Source organism: Oryzias latipes, chromosome 6 (genome assembly GCF_053564925.1).
Source record: "Oryzias latipes strain Hd-rR chromosome 6, Olatipes_Hd-rR_3.1".
Classification (NCBI taxonomy): domain Eukaryota; kingdom Metazoa; phylum Chordata; class Actinopteri; order Beloniformes; family Adrianichthyidae; genus Oryzias; species Oryzias latipes.
In genome coordinates this window covers 31,883,476-31,899,712 of record NC_136242.1, presented here as the reverse complement: position 1 = coordinate 31,899,712, position 16,237 = coordinate 31,883,476, and the positions used below count along the sequence as shown (strand labels likewise).

The 16,237-nt window shown below is 37.8% G+C and overlaps 1 protein-coding gene across 2 annotated transcripts in view; it reads right to left on the bottom strand.

Moving 5' to 3' along the window:
- LOC101158522 (cadherin 13, H-cadherin (heart)) overlaps nt 1-16,237 on the bottom strand; it is a 197,429-nt gene that overhangs the window by 62,536 nt on the left and 118,656 nt on the right. For both annotated transcript variants that reach the window (XM_020704255.3, XM_078949029.1), the window contains exon 6: nt 15,906-16,159. In XM_020704255.3, coding sequence (XP_020559914.2) covers nt 15,906-16,159 — 254 coding nt within the window. The remainder of the gene's footprint in view (nt 1-15,905; nt 16,160-16,237) is intronic.

Sequence of the window (16,237 nt, the reverse complement as noted above, 5' to 3'; positions counted from 1 at the left end):
TTTGGCTTTGAGCTGTTCAAAGTTTTCGAGAATTACGCAGTTTACACATATTTTATGTAGTTTACATGCTGTTATTAGACAAATTGTACGCACTTCTGTGTGAGTTTTGCAAGATGCATACTCATATTTGTGGCTTTCTATGACCGTTCCACATAGGTCTAATTGACTTTTCACTCATGTTCCACCAATCTTTTATATATCATATACGACAAACATATTCCATTGTATTAATGTAATTGATCCTTGAATCACTAATTGTGAATTGCATATAAGCAGCAAAATAATCATGCACGGTTCATACATTGATTTATCTGTTTTTTTGGGTGGTTTATTTGTACTTCTGTGGTTTTAAAGTAGTTCATTCCTGATAATCTGTGAAAATTTAACGTAAAGACCAAAATTTTTCTTACTTTTTCTGCGTATGTTCACGTATGACTAATGTTAATCCGTGCAATATTTGCAGAATGTACATAGTGGCTGTGTGACTTTAACTTTATTTTGAAATTCCAATAATAGGATTACGTTTATGTACTGCATGTAGTTAAAGGAGGATCCATCATTTTTATCTACAAGTTTGCCGTCATCCCTTTATGTGTCTTGAATTATCAAGAAATACATAGTGGCCGTATGACATGGCCTTTATTAAGGCATGCTTCTCTATTTGTAATTTTATAGCCAGATTCTGCAAATGTTTCTTACATGATACAAAGTGTGAGACCCAACCTATTCATTCTATTACTCATTTTATAGTGGTGAAAATCTTTTCCAAGCATTTATCCAATCAAGTTGAGACGTGTGACCTGGTTTATATTGTTTACATTTGTATTTTCCACCATATACATAATCAATTCAGCATAACAAACAGACCAGCAACATGTGTACTTCTAAAGGAGTTTGGCTCATATATAATTTACTTCTCTAAAAGACTTTGGTCATGGTTTGTACAGGAGTTTAAGTGAAGGTTACTTATATTTAGTCAAAGACAGACCATAAAGTTCAACTTAAATGCTGGCATTACTGTGTGGGCACTGCATGCTTCAATTAGGCAATTAAAATCCAATTATACTGTTAGATCTTTAGAGATTTAAGCAGGCTGGGCATGCTGCTGCATCAAACTGGAGAGAGGAAAAGATTTACAGGTTCTTGATTCTCAAACTGGGGCCTCTGTGGTGGTAAAATATAGCTTCAATGATGAGTAACTCGAATACATCACTAGACTTAAGGCCCGTACACACCGGGATGAATATTCGCCAGGCGTTATTCGCCAGTGTTTTTCAACACCTTTTTTGTGTTCACACCCAGGCGATTTTCGCTGACGATGAGCCGAGTGAACATGCAATTTCATTCCCTGACATTAGATGGCGCTTAATATAAAACAGAAATACTCCTGTACACAAGGTGGCGCTGCGCAACTTTACACTTCTTAAAGTCGCTTTTCACTCAGAAGAAGAGAGCAAGTATTTACGCGCTTGTCAGAATCATACAAAGAAAACATGAATATTTCAAGCACCAGTTGCTCCAACTGGTGCTTGGTTCGGGGATATTTTAGAATGTCTGTCATTATTTCTTCGCGGCAGTGTAGACGCTACTTGGCGTCTATCTTCTTCGCTGGTATGTGATATGAAAGGCAGTTTGATGTTTGAGCGCCCCCAAGATGTGTTTTACTGTAACTTCAGAAGCTCCAGACACGTGTGCAAAAGCGCTGTTCTCATTGGTCGTATAGTTTTCGAAGCGACGCGTCAAAAAGAAAAAACGAACCCGAGTCGTTTTGGTTTTTTTTGACGCTTTGACGCGTGGCGTTTTTTCGCGTCGGTGTGCACACTCACATTGGTGCCCTTTGTTTAGTCACGAAGCGTTAAACGTCGGCGAAAATCGCGGGCGAAATTTATCCCAGTGTGAACGGGCCTTTAAACTGCTAGAAGAGGGTCAATTTCTTACAGTTTTGTGGAAAAAATAGTAAAGGACCAAAAAAAGAACAATACTCTGGGTTACCAAAGTATTTGATGGCTATGTTTCTACTGGTCATGCAGCAGAATAAATCAAGACAGTTTTTAGGTCAAAACTGACCCATATACACATTTGGAAACGGGTCAATTTTGACCCGAACACTATATAAGGGTTAAAGCCACAGGCAGTGTTGAATGGCCCACAGACGCTACCTGCCCCCACCATTGCCGCCCACTTTTGACATGCCCTTACTAGCTGAACACGTTTTTTTTTCTTTCAAAAATGGCGGCTATTCACTTGATTTTATCTCCGAAGTAACCATTCTAGTTTTTGATCGCCTGGGGTTTTTGCAATGTTTAGAAGAATTGGCAGGAGACCCCTACTAGGTATAGATTGCTGGAGGGGTTAAAGATCAGCTGATTTATATAGCCTTCACACAATATGCAGCTCATGCATGAACTCTGCGTGATTTTTGCACCGTATTTGCGATGTAAAGTGTACATCCATGGTACATGCTTGAAAGGTACATACAAGAACATGGGCGGAGCGGTCGTGGAAAGCCACAAATATGCACAATTGTGTAAGATTTACATAATAATTAGGTACGAACTACGTAAAATACACAAACTGTTTAATTCTCAACTAGCCAAAAATTTTGAACAGCTTAAAACCATAAAGAACCGTTGGCCGAAACCTTCAATGCTCATCGACGAATGTAAGAAACATTTAAGAATTATGTATATCACGCATGTTTCACAAAAGATATTTCAAACGTGGACAATGCACAAATTGTACATTGTGGCAGTGTGACACGGCCTCCGGGGCCTGTTTTTGCAGTCTAAGTACACTCATGTGTATTTGTTGGGTCAATCAGTAGTTAATACCTTCTTTACTGTTTTTCAGAAACATATGTCTGAAAACCTGAAGCAGCAGTTTATACAACATAAACTCAAAAAGATGACTAGGACCAAAATAGCTTAGATATTTCAATCTAATTGATTTTCCTTGTAGCAGGTTCATAAAACAAATCTAAATGTATATTTGCTATAAAAAAAAGATGAACAACACAAAAACATAGCCCACATTCGGCTTGGAGTAAAGGCTGCTTTAATTTCACTACTTACTAAAGTGCAGGTCAACAAGATTTATACGACATCTGACTGGAACCGAGATGATTTTATTTCTTCTTTTTTCTTTTCTTTCTTTAGCCCACAGAGTGAAGCAGAAAAAAGTGGGAATTTGTTTTGAACCTGTGGTGCTTCGTGCTCAAGTGATTCCTCTGGGGTCACCTACAAAGACTCCAGTCAGGCCTCCTGGGCTGGATTTCAACTTTAAACTGAGCTGAGCTGCTCGGTTTGGACCAACCACTGCTCCAGGCCATATGGACAAATTGCCCAATTCACACCTGTTCATATTTCTTGGCGGTATCAGCAATGTGCAGCAGTTCTGAACTGGGGGAATAAATGTGGAAACCCCAGAAAAAAGGAAACCGTTGCAGCGCGTTCCATCAATCATGTGTCACCAGCCCAGTTTGTCTTTGTTTTCCTGTCAAAGAGTTAAGAACTTCAACTTGAACTTTAATTAAGAGTGTCTGTGCATTCATTATTTATTAGGATTATTTTTGGACAATAAGGTGCACTCAAGATCTTTTAAAAACAGTGCACCTGATAAACTAGTGGGTCTTATATTTGAATTCTGGATGACTTTACTGACCTCAGTCTGATTTTCTGTGGTACACAGCAATTCAAATCAGTCAAAATATTTTAGTATGACTTTGGGGGAACTATGATGCCGCGCTGCTTGACAGGTTGTTGGAGAATCATGGGTACTGTAGTTAGGAGCCTGTTGGAGTGACAGGTACGTTCATTCAGCACAACAGTATTGTTTTGTATTTTTTGTTACAACTGAACAATGATGAGAATCATTGTCAATAAAAGCTGTTTATTGCAAATAAAGCAGGAAGAAATCATCGGCCCCAAAACCCTAAGACCTCCACCGGAACTGGAAGCCCCCCCCCCATAGTGCTTTGAAAAAACTTTAATTCTTGTTGAAAACGTATTTTTCAAGGGAGTCCTGGCCAAAAGGCATCCATTTAAAACAAACCGATAATACAATCACATTTTTAGGTTTACAACACTCAGCGACAACACTTGAACAGTGAAGCTTGAATACGTTTTTATGAGTTTGAACCCTTCTGTTAAGGTCAATTTTGAAAATATTTTAAGCACATCTAGCTCACTAAAACTAGCGATCGTAGCAGTTACCATTTATACACATATTTAAGCTTTGATAAAATTCTGAATTTTTTTTTAGAATGTCAGGTTTAAGTTTAAGTTATCAGTGTTTTCCATCCATATGGGTTTTATTAGAAGAGGTAAAAACGTGAACAATGGGCTTTTAAATTCCGCTTTTAAAATGTGCTGTACTGAAGTGGAAACGGATAAAGCAAAACCGAATCCCGCTGTGACCTTGATGAGTCTTTATCTGGAGACCAAAGCCGCGTTTTTGCCTAGAAGTCTGCAACTTCTGCTCCTGTATCCCGTTTTTGTTGCTGTTTTATTCACTATTATTTCTGTATATTTTTGTTTTGATTCATGCATCCTGAAAGTTTGTTGTTTCAAGAATGTTGTAATTCATTCAAAAGAATAATTTCCTCTGCAAAGAGCGGATTTGCGTTAAAGGAGCACAAATGTCACCAACATCTGTATCAAATATTCTAAATAAGGCATGAGCTAAAAAATGTATAAAAAAGAGACAATATGACCTACTTTATAGTTTGAGCATTTCTTAAATTTTTGTGAAAAAAGGCTGCATTACAAAGTCCGCCTTATTCTTAACTTCTGAAGAATAAATCAAATATTCAAACAAAAACAAAAAAAACTTCCTCCTAAAGCTTCCTCCTAAAGTTGTGTATTTTCTGCTTCCAGCTGGCGATGTCTGACAGCTTCGTTTTGTCTGCAGTCGGGTCATTTTCAATAAAAGAGGCAAACATGAACACAGTTTGCTTGAAAAGCTTCCCATCAACCCCTCTGACCAATCCTGTGTTTTTTGGCCTCTCTGGGCATTCTGGGTTTAGTCAAACCCCATTGTAAGACTGTTTTGCTTACTGCACTCCTTCTGTACAAAAAAGGATGAGTCACTCTCCATTTATTGATATTAATAATGTCCATTTGGTCTAAAAAAACACAGTTAACAGATGAGATTTGACTCTCAGGTTTCAGTAATTAAGATGCACTGACTAACAAGTCAGTTAACTAATTAAAAAAGAACACATCAGCTAATATGTGAGGGTAAATATGTGTAAAGCAGAAGAATGTGCATGCTTTGAGAAGGATAAGGCAAACAAAATCCAACTTGAATAAGAAGTTATTTTTTCCTAAATTTGGCAGCTGCATAAAGGATGATCCAGAGCTCTCTCTGTCACTTTAGAGTCACTGATAAGTCTCCCCAACCCGTTTAAGCCAGACTATGCGAGCTGAACATAATGACTGAAAACTATTATTCAACATGGTCCTGATCTCCTTTTCATACAGCCTCCAAAAGGTTCAGACTCTCTGTTGTCTCATTTTCGCCCACGTGCTATTGTTTGCTTTTAGCCAGGTAGAGTCTGCAGGAGCTTCTGAGCAGAATCTCTGCAATAATGCAGAGTCTCCACTGAGCCGGCTGAACAAAGAACCACTGTGCCGATTTGATGACAGCAGAGGAGCGTGTGTGGAGAGCTGCTGAAGCCCCAAGCTCCAGGATGCAAAGGAACTAATTGCAACAGTTGGTGTTTGGCAGAAACCGTGTCAGATAGTGCGCAAGGAAGCTGCGTCAGCGAGCGACAACTGAAGCGTTAAACATAAAAGAATCGACACGCGGCGTGCAAAAAAGCTTCAATGACTCAAGAACTCTGAAACCTTTTACAATACACTTTGAAGCTTATTATTACAATCAGCTGCAAAAAGAGAAATTTCACATCACTGAACTCTAAATAGGAAGAGTTGTTGGTTCCTTTGTCCTCCCAGTACATCATCTTCCTCTTCTTCCTCACTTTAAATAAAACTGGATGAATTCTACGCTCTGCTTAACTCTGAATGTACTACCAAATACCCGCTGCGATATGTTGCACATCTGTTGTGTGAGTGGTGGAGTGCGAGTCTTTGAGTTCAGTCAGCAGCAATAGACTCTGACAGGCTGACATCAGGAAAAGCTGAGATGTGCAAAGACGCCTGAGAGATGATGATGATGATGATGAAGCCTCTGCACACAGGGAAGACTGCACAAGATCATTCCTATTATTCCTTGTTATTACAGTAGCAATAACAATATTTATTTACATTTTCTTTAAGATTTAAGTTTTCCAAAATAGTTAAAAAGGTATTTTTCTTCTTATGTGTCTTTTGACAGGAAACAAGATTTCAAATAGATATATATTTTTTAAATATATATTTTAAAAAAATTGTTAGTAATGTCTATAAAGTGTTGACAGATTTCTGAAAATAATTCTTTTAAGAAACACCTATAAACTGCATGTTACTATATATGCGGTTATCTCATGGTGGTTATCTCGTCTTAATGGTGTTTTGAGTCTCCCAGCCTCCATATGGAGGACACAGGGTGCATTTAAGACAGATGCTCAAGAGCACCAGCTGTGAAAAGCACTTTCAGCTGAGCAGCACAGACACTTCCCAGAATTTGAAGCCTAAATCTATAGCTTGAACACCTTGAGCATTTGTTCACCTAAAAAAATCACTATTATTTTGAAACCTAAAGGGACCAATCAATCAACCAGATAAATGTCTAACTTTTAGCAGATTTTGGGGGGGGTGATTTATGTTTTAAGAACACAGACAATAATTTATGTTTGCTTATTCAAGTAATATTTTATTTGTGTTACAGTAACTGCAGAATTACCTCTTCTGTGAGAAAAAACAACAACATTATTTTCTTAAGGGAAACGTTCCCATTTGTTTTGCTCTTCATCTTTTATTTCTTACACATTTTCCAATTATAAATTGCAGATGAAGGCGATATGAAGAAGCTTGCTTTAGGATGAACACAGACCAGCTATTGGTAGAAGAGATTTAAGATCAAAGATTTAAGACCAAAAGATTCTGTTAGAAAAACATTTTATCAGGACATTTTGATTGAACTGCTGTATTTTTTGAATGACAGGATAACACAAAAGACAACCAAGAACAATTAAACCTGGTGCTTCATTTCTCATCAAAGCAAGGCTTTTTAAATCTTACAAAGCTGCAAAAATTATCCATTTGTTTCCTGCAGACAGCCCAAATCCACCTATAAGGGCAGTAGTGACTAAAGCTTAAGATTAGACTTTCCTTACTTTTTTTTACATGTGCAGATTGCAAAGTTGTAATTGTAAAATTGTGAATAAATGAAGGAGAAACTGTGATTGGAGCTTTTCCGATTTCTAATGTCTTAATTCTTGAAAGTATTTGTTTATAGAGTTGGGAACACGGGGGAAGAGTAGGAAACTTTGTTAAAGAAATGCCAAAATATTCAGATGTTTTTTAAGCTCATCCATCCGTCCATCCTTAGAACTCGCTGAATCCCTTTTGGGGTCACCGGACTGCTGGGGCCAACAAAGCTACTGTTGGACCAAGGCGGGAAAAACCCTGAACAAGTCGCCATTCTGTTACAGGGTTAAAGGCAGCTACCCACGCTTGTTCTTAATGACTTAATGCCTTGTTATGAACAAACTCTGCTGTTTGTTGCAAAAACACTAGCAATACAGAGTTAGTGTTTATGCATTTTCTTGTCCAATTTAACAAACAATTTCTTAGAAAAGTTTTTTTTTTTTTTTTAGTCCAAGTAAATATAACAGAGAAAGACACCAGAATGAAAAAGTTCAGCTTCGTCTCAGTGCAAGTAACAAAACCCTTTTCAGAAATGGATTTCAGGAATGGACAGGTGAGTTTATTTTTGTCTTTGCCAAACTTCTAACCGATAAAAAGTTTTTGAGGTTTGGTGCTAATGCTACTTTGATCCGAGAAGAACCTTTAGGAATAAGTTAATAAAGTAAAAGCTACAATATTGATTTCCTGCAGACTCAATTCTTTGTGCAGTTTGCAGCGATTGAATAATGGCCCTGCGCTGCTCTGTGATCTATTATTAACAAATTATTAACACTTGTTTTCTGACCAAATACAGTCATTGTTAAGTTCTTGCAACAGCCAGCATGTGGAAAAGTCATCAGTTGCTAATTTTAACCCAACTTTTCTAAAATTGTCATTTGGTTATTTACAGATTTAGACTGCCATGATCACCTCTCTCCCACTCTGGCAGATCTCACCTTTGCAGGATGACTCTCTCATCGCTGGAGTCTGTCTGTCATTCCATTGATCTATCTTCCTTCTTCCTTCCTGGTGCTTTTTTCTTTTTTCCCTTTTTACCTTGGTCCATCTAAGTTACCTGTCAGTTTTCATAGCTGACAGTCCAGAGCCCCATCATCCTGCTTTTAAGTCCCTTCCTTTTAGCTTGAACAGGACCAGATGGAGATATGAAAGTGACCTGCAGCTGCTGAATAATGGATGACCCGACAGTTTGAAATTCTATTTTCCAAAGCAAAGGGAAGAAAACAACTTTGGAGAAAAGTGGAAGTCCTTTTAAAACTGCAGGCACAGTGACTAAGCTTGATCATTTTCAATCAGGGGTCTTGTGACAACGTCCATAAACAAATGAAAACTATTCATACTCCACGTTTACTTTTCCATCGGTGCTGTTTACTTCAGTGTGAACAGCTATTTGACAGCTGATGAAAGCCTTGTCACTGGAAATGAAACCTAATTAGATCAGCTGCACTTTGTTAGTAAGTCTTAAGGCTTTGCTCCGCCTTCCTGCAGCTTACCAGGTTGGCAGCATAGGAGCACGGAGCTTAAAACTGGATTTCAGGAAGACATTTTAGACTAAACATGTTTTTTCTCTTGACTACTTGAACTACAACAAGTGCAGGATGCAAAATTATGACGAAAACAAAGTATGAACATCAATGACGACCAACCTAATCTGTCCCCTCACTGTCTTTGATAGAGTTATCTCCCTCTGTAGCTCACAAAGCCATTCCGCTCAACTAAAATGCTAAAGAGAGCATGAGAAGAACCTGAGCAGAAACATGAGACAAATCCCCCCCAAAGCCTAATGATTTGCCCAAAACTGAGCTGGATTAAACGCACTGCAATTAAATTACTTTATGAGTCAGTTTTTCAGCAAGCGCTGCTTTGAAGAACTTTATTGTACATATGATGAAGTGAAAACCCTCACGGCTGATACTTCTCCATACTTTAGATCAAATGAGATCAGAGTGTAGAGTTCCTTGATGTGGACATAGGCTGAGTGAAAATGTGGTTTTATTAGGCATCTGTGGGAAAGTCGTCTTCTTTAAATCAAAGTGAAGATGGCAAATGGTGAGTATTGTCTTAATTTTTTCATGCCTAAAGCCACGTTCACACCGGGCATGTGACGTGCTTTCAAGATTGCGCATTTAGCCCATGGTGTTCACACTGGACAAGCAGGGAGCAAAGGTCTTAGAAATGTTACGCGTGTTTACATAGACTCTTCATTAAAACTGCTGAAGGCTGTGTGGACATATCTTTGGAGGAACAAATGCTGAAATAAAATATCTTTAGTCTCCATGCTGGTATTGTGTCTCTGTTTAAAAACCTTTGCATGAACAGCTCTTCTGCATGAACTCTAAAACTTTAAAAATGTAAACAGGGAGAACAATGCTGTTGAGAAAGAAACAGCTTTTACTCAGAATATCCTACCTTTTTTTTACGTGTCCTTTGATAATCCTAAATTTTTCAAAATGTTCTGTCTTACAAATTATTCAAGTTATAAATGAACCAATCTGATGCCATTTAATGAAAGTATGTGGGCTAACGTCGAACGTTCAAAACGTTGCACGGATTTCATGTGGCTCGCTTTCAAGTGGATGGAGTGTGGACTTCCAACAAGCTCAGTCCTGATTGGTGAGAGTGGTTGCCATAGAAACATTGACTCAGACCGACATGGACCAACTTCAGCTTGCTAAGGATTTCTGATTCCAACATGAGTGGGTCCATGTTGCAAAAAAAATGGCTAAAAACTGAATTGACTTCATTTGGTTGGAACTGGACGTGTCACTTACTCCGTCCAGTTCTCATATACAATCCATGGTTGCCGCTTATCTTATATAAGCTAATATCTCATAGCTTTTATATCTGTTGTTTCTTGTAAACTGGCTTGCCAGCTGTGGAAATTACTTTTTTGTTGTAACTCTAGCACTTTATAGGAATCAGTACCAATGGTTACTTGTAAGCTGTCTACATGTGGAAACAGATTGGTTTTTTTTTTAAACATGTCCCAGATAGTTGATACAATCGTGAAAAAGATCATGGATGTATGCAAAGGGTAGAAGAAAATATGTACGTCTTGTTTAAATTACCATAGGGAATAAAACCTCTGCTACATGAAACTAAGAGAACTTGAACAACTGACAGTAAAGACAGTTGGAGTATCAGGCGATCTGAATTGTGTGTTTGACTGCAACGCAATGTCAAGAAAGTCTTCTATTCATCTTGTTTGTTTGGGTGGACTTCGGCTTCAGAAACAGGAGTAAGAGATGGACAGAACTTTTTTCAATAATACATGGTTCCATCAGTATTAAGAAATATTAATATTAGCTGTTTCTTTTCTTTTTCTTTAGGTCAGTTGATCCCTTAAATACTGGAACTGCTGTGCCAGCAAAGACAAAAAGCAGACATACGTTTCTCAGTACCACACGGTCTTATTTTAGGATTAAAGTGCTCAGGAAATATGACTGTTTAAAAATGGGAGTCAACAAAATCCCCTTTTCTGGCTCTCCAGCTGTTTTCAGTTTTCTTTCACTTTGATGTCAGTTTTTTTTTTCCTGTCTGTCTCTGGTTTGCTGCTGTGAAGTTCTAATTACCACCACCAAACCGAGCTGTATAAGGTAGTGCACTGAGTGACATGTTCTAATTGCTTTTGTATTGATCTCATTTCACTTAAGTGCTTCTCTGTGGTGGCACCTACATGTAACAAACATTCCTAAAACAGCTGCAGCCAAGCCTGCATACATCACTGTCCACGCTTTTTTGTTCCTTTTACAACAAAAGCTGGAGACTCGGACAAGAAGATGGCTGTCCGGGTCAGTTTGTTGAGTTGCTGTTGAACTCCTAGCTTCCTTTGACAAGACGTCAGTTCCTATGTAGCCCCAAGTAAAAAAGTAAAAAGGGGTTAGCCGCTTCCCAAAACCTTTAACTGCTTAATACTCCTTAATGTAATGAAAGTAACAATAATGACAAACCGGTTCCAAAAACTTTTCTTTTGGAGATTTGGGTTTGGGTTTGACATTTTGCACCAATTCTCTTCCAACTGTATGGTGGACATGCAGTGTAGAAGAAGAGGAATCCTACACCTCTGTCCTGTCCAGACTGAACACCATGGGCTAAAAATCCCCCATGTTTCCATACTTTTAGAGTTTTTTGCTTCCTTCTGACTATACTTTCAGGTTATGAAACAGAGACATTAAACTGTTTTAGCTGCACCATATTTGATAGAGCAAGTTCTGCAAATTATTTGGAGAATTTTGGATAAATATGGACTTCTGGTTTACCTTTAGGCTGCTCTCAGCTGGAGCAAAAGATCCACCTCCATCTAATTGGATCTTCAGTGTCCTCCTCATTCACACCTAAACCTCTTTTTCTGGTAGCTCCAACCTCAGCATCCTTTTTCCAACATCAACACAAACATCTCAATCTGCTTGTCTTCATCTATCTCCAAAGCATCTACCATGATCTGTTGCTCTGATTGGTTCATTCCTGATCCTATCATTCCCGAAGACAACCTCAACATCTTCAGCTCTGCTACGTCCAGCTTTGCCTCCTTTGCCCCACTGGACATGTCTATTTAAAGAAGATCGGTGCTACCTCGGTCCAGAAAATCCAGAAAGTGAATTAGCACATGTTTTAAACAGACAAGTAACCACTACCAAATAATGAAACCAGGTCACACTACTTTTGTGCAAACAGAGCTAAGCTGGTTATTCTGTCTTGTATCATCTTTTCTTGTGCTGCAATGATAGAAAACCAATTAATAGATCCTGCAGAAAAGACTGCATTACAAAATAAAAGCACACACAGCGCTTTGAAGCGATGGACAGTGAAAGGAAGACAAAGGGAAATGCATTTTCCTCCACACCACTTCCGTTCACACTGCGCATCCTCTCCATTTCCACCCCTTCCTCACAATGTCCTCAACCTGTCTGAAGCTTTCAGTTATGACACATCAAAGTTGAAGTCCTCAGCAAAATGTCAAGATGATGAAATGACAACAAACATAGAGGCCATCAAATAAAAGGAGAATATATGCTGTTGATAAAAGGATGGCAGCTGGAAGTTGGAAAGATGGCGATCTTAGGCACACAGAAGCAACAGGAAGGTTTTTGATATTTTTCAAATTCATTTTTACTATTAACATAGAAGGAGTAACTTAATTTTATAATGTATATTTATGCAATTTGGAGGAACAGAGAGTATTTAAGTTGAAATAATTTTTTGAGACACAAATACAGAAAACATGAACTTTTTGTTTGTTCTGGAGACTAATATTGATTCAAAATGGTTTAAATTACATAATTATGTGTGTAAGCTTAGTATTAAACAGTTATAAAGAAAAAGTACAAATAGAATAGCAAACAACATTTCTGAGGTTGGACTAACAGCATACCAGCATCACCAGAGTTGCTTTTACAGGTGCTGTTCAAGACTAGAACACGTGTTACAAAAGAGGGTTAACGAGGCAAATGTTTGTTGAAGGACAACCAGGCAGCTAGTAATGAAGGGGGGACAAAGTAGAAGCCAACAAAGCTTTTTTTTCCAACTCTTACTGCAACCTTTTGTGTTGAAACAAAGCTTTTAAAGTCAAGGCCAGCCTCCCTCTGACAAAATCTGCATTAACACAAAAAGTGGCACTTTGTAGCTTTTAACATTTTGCTAAACTCCGTCTTTATGTTTCTGTGTTTTGTAATGTCAGTTGATTATTGCCTTCATATCTGTTCAGCCGTGTTTTGAGCCTCCCAGCCACCCTGACCTTTGCAAAAACACTCTTTGTCAAAATGCCAGCCACCTGGCTCTTGGAGGAGCCTTTGCAATTACTGGCTGGATGGTGACGGCACCCGTTACACCAAACTAAAATGTTCATCTTTCAAACCCAACAATTTCTGTGGGGCAAACAGAAAAACAATGTGTTAATTTATTTGGTTTTTATGACCAAACACTTTAAGGTCAGTGAAATTTTGTCTCGACATAGGGTCACAAAATCGCCTTTTATGATGTTCAGTTAGAGCTTTGATGGCCACTTTTCCTTTTGGAGCTGTTGTTCTGGATAAAACACCTCAGCTGACCTTTTCTTTTTACTTTTGTTAACGTGCAAGTTTTGTTTGATTGGCTCAGCTGTAAGTTCACTTTTTAAGTGCAACGCATTTACCAGACTAAGAGACGGTTCACAAGAAATGTATTCAATAACTATGAATTTCACCTTCTTTTAATTGATCAGCTTATTCTTTATACTCTTGGAAAATATGTTTCATCAGTTCAGGGGCCACATATCCTCTCTGAGTGTCTGCCCTAAGTTATGGGGGATGCAGATTTAAATCCACAGGCAGATCATGTGACCCAATGTGGAGGTTAAACCACAAAACGTCCTTGAACCAGCTTACCACTCCATTAAAGACTAAATGTCACAAACTCAAGTGTGTTGCAACAAATAGGGTTTAAAGATCATGTCAAATAGCCACTACGTACATTTTGCACATTTTCCAAGTAAGAAATGTCGGTCTTTCGTGATACATGCGTGATATACATAATTCATTAGTGTTTCTTGCGTTCGTCATCTGCCGATGTGCGTACAGACGTCTGTTTTTTGCTTTCGGCCGACAGGTCTTTTGGTGAATTCGGTTTTTAGCTGTCCAGAATTATACAGTTTATGCATATTTTACATAGTTTATATGCTGTTATGACGTAAATCTTACACAATTGTGCATGATTTTTTCGAGATGCATAAGCAAAGTTGTGGCTTTCCACGGGTGTTCTACATATGTCCATGCATGACTAACGGACGTTTCACGCGTGTACCACCGAGGTATAAGAATTCCATTAGAATTACATCAATGACACACTATAAAGAGCGCAATAATCAAGCTCGTATCATGTTCTACGTTGATTTACGTGTTCTTTGCGTGGTTTATTCATACTTCTTCCATGGTTTTACCCTGGTTCATTTGTGATACGTCTGTTAAAATTTCACGTAAAGACCACAACTTTTCTCACTTTTTGACCAATTTTTATCCAAGCAATATGTGTAAAACGTACGTAGTTGGCTGTTTGACACGACCTTTAACCTTTAAATTTATTTTGAAAATCCAGTAATAAGATGGATGCGGCTTGGAAAAGCTTGCCCTCATCCCTATACGTGTCTTGAATTTTAAAGGTTAATATCAATCAGGTATTAAAGCATCATCACTTCTAACCTGACTCTAACTGCACTCTATTGATGATCTTTTTTGTGAATTATATAGCATTAATTATATGTGCAGTAAAGTTTGGTCATTTTTATTTTCTTGAGTCTATTGTTCCTTTGTGTTGACTGAACACTAAATGACCCTTTTTCTAAGGCACATAACTCCAAGAGAGCAGTAAAGAACAGCGTAGGTTTATTGTAAATTGCTCCTAAAGTCTAATACACACTGTGATCTTTTATTTTAAAACTCTAAACATGATTTTATTGTGGCTGCATTGTATAACAACCCTAACACTGTTATGGTTGTGTTTGTGAAATAGGTTCAGAGTCAATGAGGCATATCTGTGGGGCTTTCAAACGATGTGTGTGAACAGCTTGTTCAGAAAGCAGTCAGATGCGGGCCTGGGAACAAACTACCAACTGAGTTTTTGAGTGTTTGAATATCAACTTAAATATCAAAAATATGCATAAAGATGACTTAAAATGGAAAAACTTGCATGATATAGTTATAGCTCAGCCATGGTTTTTGATGATTAAATCAATGTAGTCATTGAAAAAAAGCATTTTATTGCTCAAGGCTCCGCATAAACAAAGGAAAAACAATACTTTCTTATCTGTGAATAACCTAATTATTTTTCCATTTGCAGTTTTAACAGATTTTTCATCACTAAAATCATCTAGTTGGTTGTAGATCTTTGTCAAAATTTGATGTTTCCATTAATAAAAACCTAATAAAACAAATCGGCTTAATTAGTGAATCGCTTTATATTCCTACGATCAAATCAGATCGATCTGTCTGAGACAAGTTGTTAATCAAATAAATCTATACAATTAAAACGTTATTTCAAAAGGAAATTATATTGATATTGAAATTAAATTGAATAAATTATATTGGTATTGGAAAATACTATTTAAATTGAGGTAAGCCCGGTTTATTTTACTATAAATGGTAAAAACCTGCATCACAGCGGATAAGTTAGTTCATTATTCCAGTCCAACGCATGGAAACACTGTGAATTTAGCAAAGACATGTAACCATATATTGTGATCACATGTCATAATTTCAGGAAACTTTAGGATTTGCTATTTAGTCTTGTTTAATTGTTTGTTTGTGCACATATTTAATCTACACGATTATCTTGCAAGAAACCCAAAGAATCTGGAAAACATTACCCAGGTCTCTGAGTAACACTGGTTGAAGTTTTGGCTAAAGATGTCCTGGGTCGATTTTAGATCAGTGAATCGGATCATTCGAAATGAACCAAAGTAGACTATGAAAGGTATAAGCAAGTACAAAGATGTTGGCGCTTCAAAATTAATCATGAGACCCCTAAACTATAAATGCTGCTTAGTAAAAATCTGAGCCTAGTCTAAAGGAGCCATTGTGTGTTCCACTTTAAAACATGTACACATTAACCTTATATATATATGCTTACCTTATACTCTGTATTGTGCGAGTGTCTGGATCTGTAGCGTTCAGCGTTGCCACAAAGCTGCCCACAGGGATGTTTTCGTTCCGGGTGACATGGAGCGGGTCTGGGAAAAACACCGGGCCCTCATTAACGTCTTCCACAATGACATGGACGGCGACCGTAGAGCTGGGGCCGTAGCTGACACCAGGAACCAGCGGATCTTCATTTTCCACTTTGACGAGTAGTGTATGAAACGCTGTAGCCTCATAGTTCAGAGGCTTAATGAAAAAAAAAAAAAGACAGTTACATAAGAAACAAACAAAAAAAAAACACCACAAGATAGGACTTAGATTTTT